The following is a 13,307-nucleotide window of genomic DNA, read 5'->3' on the forward strand; positions in this document are numbered from 1 at the left end:
CTTCGTAGCTCCATCCTATTACTTTGCCCTATTATTTCTATACTACTGCTAAATACGTTATATATAGTTGGTAAATTAACTACTACTACTGTGCGCATGGGTGAAGTTTTCATTCTTTTGATATATTTTTTAAAGGGGCGATGTTGTGGGAGTGAACACAGCCTACTTGATGAAGCCGCTCCTCTCGTCGTCTTTCATAAAAAAAGTAGCCTTATAATACTCAAGACAAAATGAATGAGAACAGATGAACTGTCAAGCATTTACAGTGCAAATACTAAGCTGAGGAAATCAGGTGTGAATTAGTCCTTTCCATCAGAATAGTGGCTTTGCATTGTTCAGTCAGAGTGCATAAAGAGAATTATGTGCAGTTCTGTGAATGCTTGCAGCATTCACAGCAAAAAGGAGGAGAAGATTTAAGGAGAAAGGGTTAGGGTGCCAAGCTCACTTGCTAGTCATGAGGTGATGTCTATGCATGCCTGTGGCATCACTTGATGGGGTCGAGCGTGTTAGAATATCCTTGCAAAAGCCAGACAGAGCGCTGTGGTGTGCGGTCCTCACCACGCTGAGGTGTGTCTGATGTGAATTGGGCTCTGTCAGCCAGGTTCTCCACGCTGCCAGCGGCCGTGAAGAGGCTGCGTCCCTCTCGCCCTCCTCCGCGGGGTTTGATGAGCTTCTTCATTTGGTCTGCAATCCAGTTAGATTTCCTTCGAGGACACAGAATGCACAGTGAAGGCCTAATATGAGAATTCACACAATTCAGTGGGCACTATGAGGATGTGTTCAGGGCATAAATAAAATGCTCCTTACTCTGTAGTATACCTGTAAACACACACACATACTACATAGTATAAATACACACACGCACGCACGCACACACACGCGCGCGCGCGCGCGCACACACACACACACACACACACACACACACACACACACACACACACACACACACACACACACTCTTTTTCAATAGTATTACTGGTGAATGGTTGTAGTTAGTGGCACTTTAAAAGTCGATCGCCCCAAAAGTTGTCCAATTTGAAGGGAATCCAAATTAATACCAAGCCAACAGCAGCAATTATGTGTTCCGTTAAGGAGACATCAACAACTCATGTGAGACTTCAGCTTCATGAGCCACTAAAGGATTCACACCATAAATTGCTTTTCATCGGCTTATTGTTTGTGAGACCAATAGAAGGGTGCCATTGATGTTAAAGGGGAAAAGTGTTATGACAAGACATTTAATCAAATATCGATTTCATGTACTGTAGTATCTCACTCAATATCATTTATTTCAACCAAGCAGATGCTAGCATGGTGTCACCGAAAAAATTGTGTTTGACTGTACTGTATTATTGAGCAGTACTTGGCCTTCCACTGTGAAGGTTGCACGTTGGGCTCCAGAACTCTGTATTGGTCCATAATCTTCTCCACCAACTTCTGCTTCTCCCGACGGAGCTCACTCAGCTTCTCCCTGAAGGAGAACACAAAGATCACCGCAACATTTCATACATTTATTGACATTACATTTATTACGTTTCTGTCAATAACATCAATCAAATTATTTTCTCTGTGCTGTTTTTAAGCCAGGAGAACACAATAAATGTCAGCTCGCTGCTGCTGATCAAGGTTTCAGGCACACAGAGAGCAGAAGAGAAAAAGGCTGAAAAATAGCCTGCAACTGCAGACCTGCCTTGGATGATAAACGGCTCAGGATAAAAAATAGTGAAGCAAAAAGTCGCTGACACTCTGGGCTGGCCGTTATTTGTCGACCCTCGGCTGTGGGCGAGGAAGTTCGGCCATGTTGAGAGAGGTCAGCGGAGTTCAGCGCTGGAAAACGTAAAGTTTAGTATCGAGACCCGTTTATTCGTGTGCTAGCGGTGCGGCTCTGTTCTGAGGGATGTCGGGCGCTTGGAACTTAAGTGGGAGTTCACATTTATAGACTCTTATTTTTCCCCAGAGGATGAAGTGCTACTCTATTTTATCGAAAAAAATAACTTTTTCCGACTGACAGAGTGGTGCTATTTTGTCCCCAAAGCACCACTCAATAGAGTGAAAATTTGGCGCCCTGCTTCCTTTGCATTTCTACATCAGACTGAATAGAAAGCCAGTAATTCATTCCAGCTTCCCCCCCCCCCCAAAACTGTTTTTGTAATGTGTACCGGTAAATAGCAAATTGTAATCAGGGATGACTATGTGTGCCTAAACATATTTTTGACGCTAATTTTAAAAAAAATGTTTTTCCTTGCACATCGGGTTTTTGAGATATAGTATTTTGATTTTTGGTTTTTAAGTTTGACCTATAAAAGCTTGCGCTATATTGATTTTGCCATGTGTTTCAGAAGAAAATTCCACCTGTTACTGAATCCAACCCTACATTCATAATTACCAAAATTATTATTTTTTTTTTATTATTATTATTGTTATTATGATTATTATTATGAAAACGTAATGTGCTAGATGGAAAACAGGGCAAATTTGGCATCAGTACCAAAAATTATCTAAAGTTTACTTGCATCTCTGATTAAAAAAAAAAAAAAAAACACATGAAATAAATATATGATATAATACACATATATTCCAAATGTGTATTTAAACAGCTTGTGCATCATCAATAATTGCTTGTGACTACTTCTGGTCTATGCAACTTGGCCACCACAAGCAGTACATTGCAGTCACAGCTATGATAAGTGACTCAGTAAAATGCAGTAAAAGTAGTCATTTTTCGCAGAGGATAGCAAATATATGGATGTACATCTATTGTTTATACTGTCTTCATCATGTGTTGTTGCACCGTTTGTGTTTAAATAGCTGTTGATTTAAATGCATTAATGCTGCCTAATACAGCCATCCATCCATCCATCCTGAACTGCTTTATCCTCACAAGGGTCGCGGGGCATGCTGGATGGAACCTATCCCAGCTGTCTTCAGGCAGTAAGTGGGGGACATCCTGAACCGGTTGCCAGCCGATGGCAGGGCACACAGAGACGAACAACCGTTCACGCTCACAATCACGCCTAGGGACAATTTAGAGCAGGGGTGTCAAACTCATTTCACATGGTGGGCCACATACGGCCTCGGTAGGTGTGAAGTGGGCCGGACCATTGAAATGATACCATACTTTGCTATAAATAACCAAAACAACATGTCTTTCCTTTGTTTTGGTATAAAGAAGCACAAGAACATTAGGAAAATGTTGAAATTTAATGAACATATCTTTTACAAAACATTTCATGAAGCACCTTACATTTCCTTCGACAAATGTGCAATTTACTTTTATCATTCACATATATGCATTGCAACTGATCCCACTGATTGTACAAACTTTAACAAGTAATTGGTATTGAAAAATATAGTAATGCACTTTAAAATTAAACGAGATTTACAAAGAAAGGAAGTTTTAAACCATTTACACGTGCATATAAAATCTAAATGTAATCCCTGCCTACACCTTACAAACTAAGGAGAGTGCTATTAAATGTGTAAATGTGAGAGTGCTATTGATAGCCCTGATTGAACCTCCTTGCGTGCCGTATGTTTGACATCCCTGCATTACATAATCACCTCGCGGGCCGGATTAAACTCCTTTGCGGGCCGGATCCGGCCCGCGGGCTGTATGTTTGACACCACTGATTTAGAGTGTTCCGCTAGCCAGCCATGCCTGTTTTTGGAATGTGGGAGGAAACCGGAGCAACCAAAGAAAACCCATGCAGGCTTGGGGAGAACTTGCAACTTCCACACAGGAAGGCCGTAGCCGGAATCGAACCCTGCACCTTTGCACTGTGAGGCCGATGCGCTAACCACTCGATCTCCGGACCGGCCCTGCCTTATACAGTAGATGCTATTTGTCAGCCCATGTAAGGCTTTCCCATTACATGTTGCCATTAGCTGTTCATATCATTGTTCAATACCTGCCAAGCTGCTGCTGGTTGCAAAGTGAGTTGATTTGACTTCATCGCCGCAATACAACGCTTGTAAAGCGAAAAATTCGTAAAGGGGGTTTGTATTGTAACTCAAGGCAAAACTGACATCTCTATCCATAATAAACCTTGTAAGTTGTCAATCAGATCTTGATATGTGTATAAACGCCTGATCTGTCATCTTTTTTAAGGTAAACCCTCATGTTTTCAACATGCAGCACAAATAAAGGACGTGGCATTGCTGCTCCAGTAGGTTCAGAGGGAAGTGTGATTTCACAAGAAAACAAATCATCACACAATTTCGCTTTGGTGATGGAACTGCTTTTGCCCTTTTTCTTATTTAATTTGTCATCTCTGCAGTTCAATATTGAATATATTTCTGTGGATGATTGCTATTAAATTGCTTTTCTAATAGCAGATGTCACGGCTGCACGAGATTCTCTTTTGAAGTAAACACGACCGTTTGTCACTTCATCTATCCATTCGTCTAGTGCTGTGTCAAATGGGTTTTCTCAATACAAAAAAACAAAACAATAAATAGCTTTGATTGACAGTCCTGGCGACATTTTATCAATGTGTTTCTTATTGTAGTTTGAAATTGTGTGCTGCAGAACGTTGTCTTTTCGATAGTATTTCTTTGCAAAAAAAAAAAAATCAGTCTGAATAAAAAATAGCTATTGCTGGAAAAAATTGGGAGGGCAATAATGTTTCATTTGAGAGCAATGTGACTCATTAGTCTTAAAGGGTGAAGCAGCCCTGCATGATTGCTATTAGTTCTGGATAATCTGCAACCAGTTTATTGAACATTTAAAAACACCACTGCTGGGGGCTGTGAAACGGTTTCCTCACACACGCGGACCTGCACACGTGACTTCGATGCCACATATAAACACACACGCACACACATAACACACTTATCTCCTCACACACATCATGTACTATTTGCTCCTGCTTGTAGCTTTAATTCTATCAATCCTGTTAAGAAAGCCCTGCAGCCCAAGTAACAAGACCTGATTTACTCTTCAAACCACTTGATCCTCTCCTGTCAGCTCTATGAATGTGTGTGTGTGTGTGTGTGTGTGTGTGTGTGTGTGTGTGTGTGTGTGTGTGTGTGTGTGTGTGTGTGTGCGTGAGTTCACTTACTGATATTCTTTCTGCTGCGTATAGTGCTGGTCACGGCGCTCCAGGCTCTGTTCCAGTAAGGCCCGGTTCTCCATCATTAGACTGCGGTTCTGTTCAGCTAAATTGTGGTTCTCCTCCTCCATGTTCCCCTTGAGCTGGGTTAGTAGCTGCACACACAGGCACACACACACACACACACACACACACACACACACACACACACACACACACACACACACACAAAAGGAGGAAGACCAGAACACAGTGAGCCTTCAAAAAAATGTAGATCATATTTCCTCAAATAGGGCTCTCTGCTGCAATTAACCCCATGAATATGATTTCCCTGCCGACTGGTGGCTTTTTTTTTTTTCAATGACTAACACCCCCATGTGCTACAGTAGACATCTATTCCACAACATACACTGCAGATCTGACATCTGTAAAACTGAGCTCGGACTTGGATAGGAAAGTGTTGCTGTTTGCATTCAGCCAGTCAGTCACACTAACTGGAATAAAGTGTGTGTCATTGTTGGGGACATGTATTGGACAGAAAGCTTTTAAATTGGATTTATTCGATGCGGGACGAACACAAAAGTGTCCCAAAAATAATTAAGAAATTGTCAGAGATTTTCTCGGACAAAGTTAGAGAAACGACTCGGCACACAGGAAAATTGTCTTCAATATCGACGGAAGCGGATCTCTGAGAGCGAACGACGGTTTAGTTGCTCCGTGATCACGCTCAGAGCCCCCCCTCCTCGAGTTCGAACCTTTATTGTGACATATGCAAAATACAAGAATAACACTGCCCCCGATATTTGCATACCGCACCCCTGGTCCGGCCCCTCGGTAGTGATTGGTTACCTGGGTCCTGCCAAGCTGCTGCTGGTTGCAAAGTGAGTTGATTTGACTTCATCGCCGCAATACAACGCTTGTAAAGCGAAAAATTCGTAAAGGGGGTTTGTATTGTAACTCAAGGCAAAACTGACATCTCTATCCATAATAAACCTTGTAAGTTGTCAATCAGATCTTGATATGTGTATAAACGCCTGATCTGTCATCTTTTTTAAGGTAAACCCTCATGTTTTCAACATGCAGCACAAATAAAGGACGTGGCATTGCTGCTCCAGTAGGTTCAGAGGGAAGTGTGATTTCACAAGAAAACAAATCATCACACAATTTCGCTTTGGTGATGGAACTGCTTTTGCCCTTTTTCTTATTTAATTTGTCATCTCTGCAGTTCAATATTGAATATATTTCTGTGGATGATTGCTATTAAATTGCTTTTCTAATAGCAGATGTCACGGCTGCACGAGATTCTCTTTTGAAGTAAACACGACCGTTTGTCACTTCATCTATCCATTCGTCTAGTGCTGTGTCAAATGGGTTTTCTCAATACAAAAAAACAAAACAATAAATAGCTTTGATTGACAGTCCTGGCGACATTTTATCAATGTGTTTCTTATTGTAGTTTGAAATTGTGTGCTGCAGAACGTTGTCTTTTCGATAGTATTTCTTTGCAAAAAAAAAAAAAATCAGTCTGAATAAAAAATAGCTATTGCTGGAAAAAATTGGGAGGGCAATAATGTTTCATTTGAGAGCAATGTGACTCATTAGTCTTAAAGGGTGAAGCAGCCCTGCATGATTGCTATTAGTTCTGGATAATCTGCAACCAGTTTATTTAACATTTAAAAACACCACTGCTGGGGGCTGTGAAACGGTTTCCTCACACACGCGGACCTGCACACGTGACTTCGATGCCACATATAAACACACACGCACACACATAACACACTTATCTCCTCACACACATCATGTACTATTTGCTCCTGCTTGTAGCTTTAATTCTATCAATCCTGTTAAGAAAGCCCTGCAGCCCAAGTAACAAGACCTGATTTACTCTTCAAACCACTTGATCCTCTCCTGTCAGCTCTATGAATGTGTGTGTGTGTGTGTGTGTGTGTGTGTGTGTGTGTGTGTGTGCGTGAGTTCACTTACTGATATTCTTTCTGCTGCGTATAGTGCTGGTCACGGCGCTCCAGGCTCTGTTCCAGTAAGGCCCGGTTCTCCATCATTAGACTGCGGTTCTGTTCAGCTAAATTGTGGTTCTCCTCCTCCATGTTCCCCTTGAGCTGGGTTAGTAGCTGCACACACAGGCACACACACACACACACACACACACACACACACACACACACACACACACACACACACACACACACACACACACAAAAGGAGGAAGACCAGAACACAGTGAGCCTTCAAAAAAATGTAGATCATATTTCCTCAAATAGGGCTCTCTGCTGCAATTAACCCCATGAATATGATTTCCCTGCCGACTGGTGGCTTTTTTTTTTTCAATGACTAACACCCCCATGTGCTACAGTAGACATCTATTCCACAACATACACTGCAGATCTGACATCTGTAAAACTGAGCTCGGACTTGGATAGGAAAGTGTTGCTGTTTGCATTCAGCCAGTCAGTCACACTAACTGGAATAAAGTGTGTGTCATTGTTGGGGACATGTATTGGACAGAAAGCTTTTAAATTGGATTTATTCGATGCGGGACGAACACAAAAGTGTCCCAAAAATAATTAAGAAATTGTCAGAGATTTTCTCGGACAAAGTTAGAGAAACGACTCGGCACACAGGAAAATTGTCTTCAATATCGACGGAAGCGGATCTCTGAGAGCGAACGACGGTTTAGTTGTTCCGTTGCTCCGTGATCACGCTCAGAGCCCCCCCTCCTCGAGTTCGAACCTTTATTGTGACATATGCAAAATACAAGATAAACACTGCCCCCGATATTTGCATACCGCACCCCTGGTCCGGCTCCTTGGTAGTGATTGGTTACCTGGGTGTGAGCTTTGAACCACCGGCACTTTGGCGCCTTTCGGTCTGGTCTACACTGTATCAACATATCGCAGACTTTGCGGACGACAAATGTCGCCTGGGCGCGACGGGTGTCCTCAAATCGTCTTTTGTTGTTCAACCGCTGTTCCCAAATTACTCGTTCCCCCTTTGTGACCGGATCTGGCCCTCTCTCCTCTGATCGCCCACCCGCCTTGATGTGTTAATTGTGGTGTGGGCTGCAACAGCCCTCTGCCCAAATGGCCGGCACCTTCTGAACAGGAATTTGGGGGTGCGAATTACGCACCCAGACACTTCAACATGCACAGATCAAATGAAACTTTAAACATGATACAATTTCGCCCATAGATTCCTCTAACAGAAATATACAGCAACCTAGATCTACCCTTCAGTGAGTAACGAATGCTGTAATACATTGTGGACATAGAATAATATGTGTTGTTATATATTAGGAATATACAAATTTTTTCCACTGAGAACATGGAAGGAAGGGGAGGAGTACTTAGTATTGTGTTTGTGAAACATGCAAAAAAAAAAAAAAAACCAATATGCTAGAAATCAACATATACAAAGCAGTTACATGTATGAAGAAAAAAAATTGCTTTGTTTTATGGGTGACGAGAAAAAAGGTCCTTGCGACACTCAATATGTGCGTTTTAATTTTTAAATTGGAAAAATGCGTGAAAGCTTGCGTCATTGAACTGTTTTCATTTTTTCGGAACAAAAGTAGCCAATATATTATCCCATTCCCCTTTTTGTAACAAATAAATAAATAATATTAAATGTGTGACGTCTTGCAGTATTTTCTTGACAGTTATGAATTAAAACTGACAATTGACAATTCTTATGTAATTTTTCAAGTTATTAAAACGAAAACGTTACATTACCTTTTCATTTTTAATGAAAACAAGAGTGATATATTGTATAGTTTAACTTTTTTTAAATATCGCCAAGATTTAAATTTTCTCATAAAATTCAGATGTAGGACAACATCGGCTCTAGCATGCCGGCGACGCTCGTGAGCATACAAAGCGGTTCAGATCATGGATGAATGGATATCGTTGTTGCAGAAATCGAGTGGCCTAACATTTTTTTATTTCTAGGTTATTGTTGTGTAAACATACCCTTGACTCAGAAAGTACAGTAAAGTTTAATGGATGAATGGATGGATGGATGGATGATAATGAATGAGTTAAACAAAAATGACTACGAAATGTGGCTGAACACCAGCCACTATGTGAACAAATTTTGGTCCAGCCATGTATATGTACACACAATAACCTAGAAATAGAAAATATAAGGTCAGTCATTTTCTGCAACTGTGCTTTTGCCATTTTTTGATGATTTTTTTTTAGATGAAATAAGCTACCCTTGCTTGAAGCAATCTTATTGTCTTGTGGCGCTGATGATTTCCGCGTTCACACTTGTCTCACAGGAAGTTAGCAGCAGCGTTGCAGCAAGTTGATTGCAAGTCTTGACATGTTCCAAACATTGCGTTAAAAGCAGCGCTCCATTCGCATTCTGCCACTATTTATTGGCTTTTCTGTCATGCATTATGGAAACGAAGAAAAGAAGGAAAAGAGAGCTGAAAGGAATAATTCAGTGGATATAGATAATGACAAGCTGCTTGCTACCTGGCACTGGGAGGCAACTTGTATTGATTAATACCAAAGCTAATTTGTCGAATTTGACAAGCCAAGTGTGCCTCATTGGTCAGATTGAATAATTCAGAGGAACATGCCTGATCCTGGCATATTTTTGGCTGTTTCTTGTCTATTCGCCCACCAAATGTTCTTCATTAGAGGATCAGGTTGAGGCAGCCTATCAAAACAGCTCCCACTTGGCTCCTTTTGGAAAGTCAATTTGTCTATAATCCCACAAGCAACTTCAGACGTGAGTGCGCGATGAGCATTTTCAACCGTTAGCCATAGTTTGACGGCCTTACGCAGAAGATTAAAGCTGATTTGAAGTTAGCTCGGCAAATCACTTTTCCTCATGTGTCAAAATTGACGTCAGCTTCCATCAGGTGTGAGCAAAGTCTGCTCTGATGAGATGCTAACGATTCCACCCTGACCACGGCGATGTAAAACAGCCTCTAAAACCTGCCATAAATTTCTAATATGTTCGGTTTAATTGCCCAATAATGCTTCAAATAAATTAACTTTATTATTCCAAGAGTGTAACGTTTCCAAGTGTCTCCACCGTGAAGCATTAAATCCTTCTTTGCATGCAAATGATCAGTCGGCAACTGCAATATTAAACACCCGAGTGCGGCTGCAGGTTTGAAGGTGTGCTCCTCCTTTACTACACTTGTGGGTTCTGTGAGCTTTATGGGGAGCAAATACTGGAGCTCACACATTAAATGGTTGTTTTAGTTAAGACTGGAATTGAGCGGTGAAGTAGCAATGAGGGATAAGTGGGTGTTTTGCTCCAGGGCTCCCCCTACAGTTGTGAAGTTTAATTTACCCCAGTGGTCAATATAAATCGACGTCGGTCCCACAACATCTTTCTTATTTACAAGCAGACATGTTATGTATTGCAGCGTCGGCTGCTACTGAACAGCTCAAGAAAAAGATGCCTTTTAATTATTTTCTGGCTTGTGTAAAGGCACTCCCCATAGAGGGTACAATTAGTGTTTCGTGCATGAATAATTCACTGGATAGCAAAGTTACAAGTCTCTTGGATATATATGTTTATTATGGTGGTTGTGTTTTGCAGCGGAAAGCTGAGCATCATTAGTCAGTTGGTTTGTTAGTGGGGGATTATGTAAAAACCGATAACCCATTTTCAGTGAAACTTCAAAACTCTAGAGAGGATTGGTCAAATTATTTTTTGCTGTGACAATACATTGCTATTGGTCGTGTAGTGGTTCACAAAGCGGGATTTCCTCAGCTGGATTTTTTTATTTATGTTTTGCTTTGTTTTGGGAGCAAAACTTTGACGTAACAGCGCGAAATGGTGGCCAGGAACTCAGCTTACTCCATAACAAGCAGCAGTTTGGCAGATAGTAAACATCTCTTAAAAAAAGAGGCTCCTCACTGTTTATTGCCACTTCCAGTTTAAGTTTACGGTCAGACTAAACATAAAACAAAGTACATTGTGTATTCAAAACAGTCACAAAGCCTTGCTTTAGATAAGTCTTTCTAGCTTCATGTTAACAAACAATGCAAAATGCTATAGATGGGCTAACGAATAGCATCAGTGTCATGGTGTTATCAACCTTGAAGCAATGTATATTAGAGTGCAAATAGTGGCGCAGCACATGTAGACAAATAATATAACAATACTTGCATCCATATATATATTCTTTATCTTCTGCGAAGAATGACTCATATTACTGTATGTATCAAATTACATTACTGCATGTTATTATATAGTATATTTTAGAGTGCTATTTTTGTTTTTACATTTTGCTATCTCAAGGCACCATTGTACTGTATAGTCACAACAATCAAATGCACGTTCAACAGTGTACATTGTATGTAACAATGAGATAAGGGTGATTATACATTCAAATAATTTCAACAGTCTAAACAGCCAAATGAGGGAAACCAATCTTATGATGGGCCTGAAGCGAAAATTAGTTTGACAAGCCTGTCATATATACAGTAAATGATAAAACATACATTATTTGTACTACCGGTAAATAAATCATTTTCACACCAACTGACTGAAATGTGATAACTTCCCACAGGTGACCGCTGGGTGGAAATCTATGGATAGAAAATTAATGAATTGGGGCCAAGTAGTGACTGACCAAATCCAACAGATGAAGCTACTGTGCAAAAATTCAGCCGTTTTGCCAAAGGCGTCCATTTTGTACTGGAGTGGAACATCAGTCTTTTTTTTTTTTTAGTGTTGTTCAGCTCTGGTGGAGGGCTGTTTTTCCAGTTATCTCTGTACCACTATTGTAGAGGCCAGTGAGAGGATGCACACATGTTTTTGGGTTGATACCTGAAATTGGCTGGTGAGGCGGGTGTTGCTGAGGTCCAAACTTTGGTTGGCTTCCCTCACGGTGTTGAGCTCCCCCTCCAGGCGAGTCCTCTCCAGTAGGGAGGCACTCAGCTCCCCCCTCAACAAGGAGCCCTGAGCCAGCAGCTCTGCTTGGGACGCGACCAATTCTTTATGCTGGGCCTGGAGCCTGAACACACACACACACACACACACACACACACACACACACACACACACACACACACACACACACACACACACACACACAGGGGCTTTACTCATTGCTCATGTCCTGCAGAGTGCTTTGGAAGCTCTCTAAATTCAACCCATTATTATATTATTACCCAAGACAATGAGTCATACACAGAGGTATAAAACTATGAATTAAAAATTACTGTATTAGAATACATCTGATATCACTTCAAAAATGATTTGATATCACACTCTAGTTTTAATTTATTGCCTGTAAAAATCAGTGTGCTTATTGTAGAAAGCTATTATCTTTGTTTGTCTCTACTATGAAATAATATCTAACGTTCACAGTTGGAAGGTTTGCAAATTCCGAAATAAACATGGATGGAATATTTTTTGACCCTCAAAATATGCCTTCAAAGTATGGAATGCATGCATCTGTGGAAGCTATGTAATTGTTATTACAAACTATAAATACGGTTCTCATGCCTTTTAATATGGACACTAAGTTACAGTTTAATCAACATTTTGACGCCTTTCGTGAATAAATAAAGTGGTGCCTTAGGATACATTACATTTACTTTTAATATCACTCCATAATGTTAGAAAAACATACTCAACAATTAAATTGAATGCAAAGAATTAAAACAGTTTATTCATGATGATTACTTTATGTCTTGCTCCTTCTGCTTTATCAAATTGGCCACAGGGGGCAGTGTAATGCTGTCATGCAGACACAAATGAAGAAGACTTTCACAGTTACTGTATGGGACCCATTTTAGTCGTATTTTTGTATTGTGTTTACATGTGTTGCTGCAATAGCCCCGTTCACATGGCAATGTTTGGTCCGACGCAGCTCCGAAATAAATCCAGTCGAGCATTCACATGTGCACATTTGCTCCGGCGTAGCTCCACTAAAGAGCTTATACCGGACCAAATTTGATCCACCTCAGGGAGGTGGTTTAAAAATTTGCTCCAGAGCAAATGCTCGTTTGCGACGTTACGCCGAAACAAATGTGCACGTGTGAACGTAGCTTCAATTTGCTCCAGAGCAAATGCTCGCTTGCGGGGGAGTGGCCTCGCTACGCTCGCTACCAGACGCACGGAATCCGACCCCGGTCGACAGTGACGAGGGGGCCAGCGACACAGACGAAGCCCGGCCGTGGACCCCTGTCCCCGGTAAAAGTGTCGGCGATTTAAGCGGTGAAGACAGCGCTCACGATCAAGATGAGAATCGAGAAAGCAGTGAAG

General features: G+C 41.2%; 1 protein-coding gene across 1 annotated transcript in view; it reads right to left on the reverse strand.

Annotated features, from left to right (window-relative positions):
* ccdc88b (coiled-coil domain containing 88B) overlaps positions 1-13,307 on the reverse strand; it is a 72,116-nt gene that overhangs the window by 8,506 nt on the left and 50,303 nt on the right. Inside the window, exons 22-25 of the mRNA XM_019869932.1 lie at positions 11,865-12,051; positions 7,035-7,180; positions 1,364-1,471; positions 559-704 (exon numbers count right to left, since the gene is read on the reverse strand). Coding sequence (XP_019725491.1) covers positions 559-704; positions 1,364-1,471; positions 7,035-7,180; positions 11,865-12,051 — 587 coding nt within the window. The remainder of the gene's footprint in view (positions 1-558; positions 705-1,363; positions 1,472-7,034; positions 7,181-11,864; positions 12,052-13,307) is intronic.

This window comes from Hippocampus comes, unplaced genomic scaffold, assembly GCF_001891065.2.
Source record: "Hippocampus comes isolate QL1 unplaced genomic scaffold, H_comes_QL1_v1.1 scaffold9, whole genome shotgun sequence".
Lineage (NCBI taxonomy): Eukaryota > Metazoa > Chordata > Actinopteri > Syngnathiformes > Syngnathidae > Hippocampus > Hippocampus comes.